This window comes from Neopelma chrysocephalum, unplaced genomic scaffold (genome assembly GCF_003984885.1).
Source record: "Neopelma chrysocephalum unplaced genomic scaffold, ASM398488v2 Primary Assembly neopelma1_93064, whole genome shotgun sequence".
Classification (NCBI taxonomy): Eukaryota; Metazoa; Chordata; class Aves; order Passeriformes; family Pipridae; genus Neopelma; species Neopelma chrysocephalum.
Window position 1 is genome coordinate 1 of NW_020921780.1, and position 792 is coordinate 792.

Here is a 792-nt window from a genome sequence, read left to right on the forward strand (position 1 = left end):
CCGACACCCTGATCCTCTGATCCCCTGCCCCAGCTGGTGCTGCTCTTCGTGATGGACGTGCTGCGGGACCTGCCGGGGCTGCCCGGGCTCTTCGTCGCCTGCCTCTTCAGCGGCTGCCTCAGGTGAGCGGGTGGCCCCGGGGGGGGCAGCGGCTCGGGGGGGTCCCGGCCGAGCCCCCTCCCGCTCCCTCTCCTCCCCAGCACCATCTCCTCCGCCTTCAACTCGCTGGCCACGGTGACCATGGAGGACCTGGTGCGGCCGCACTTCCCCGGGCTGTCGGAGTCGCGGGCCACGCTGCTCTCCAAGCTGCTGGGTGAGCGGCCGGAGGGGGCTGCCGGGGAGTGGCCAGGGGGGCCGGTGTGGCAGGGGGGGGATCCCCAGCACCGCCGTGACCCCCCGCTCCCCTCCCCAGCTCTGGGTTACGGGCTGCTGTGCCTGGGGATGGCCTACGTGTCCTCCATGCTGGGACCTGTGCTGCAGGTAGGGATGGGGCTCTGGGACCCCCGGCTCCGGCACCCTGAACAGGGTGAGGGACTCCCGGCTCTGGCACCCCCAGGGTCGTGGGCCTGGCGCTGAGGGTTGTGTTCCTGCAGGCAGCCATCAGCATCTTTGGCATGGTGGGGGGACCCCTCTTGGGGCTCTTCTGCCTTGGCATGTTCTTCCCCTGCGCCAACCCCACGGTGAGTGCCCTCCCACCCATGAGTGTGTCCCTCCCTCCCGTGAGTGTGTCCCCCCCCTCCCGTGAGTGTCCCCCGGCCCCACAGGGGTTGGTGGGGAGGTCTGGGCCAGTCC

At 71.3% G+C, this 792-nt stretch overlaps 1 protein-coding gene across 1 annotated transcript; it reads left to right on the forward strand.

Moving 5' to 3' along the window:
- LOC113980214 (sodium-dependent multivitamin transporter-like) lies at positions 1 to 719 on the forward strand (the record flags this gene model as incomplete). Its single annotated transcript, XM_027707443.1, has 4 exons — positions 1 to 122; positions 201 to 313; positions 413 to 480; positions 594 to 719. Coding segments are annotated over exons 1-4 (378 nt in total), but the record flags the coding sequence as incomplete, so codon positions are not given.
- Positions 720 to 792: the final 73 nt, after the last annotated feature.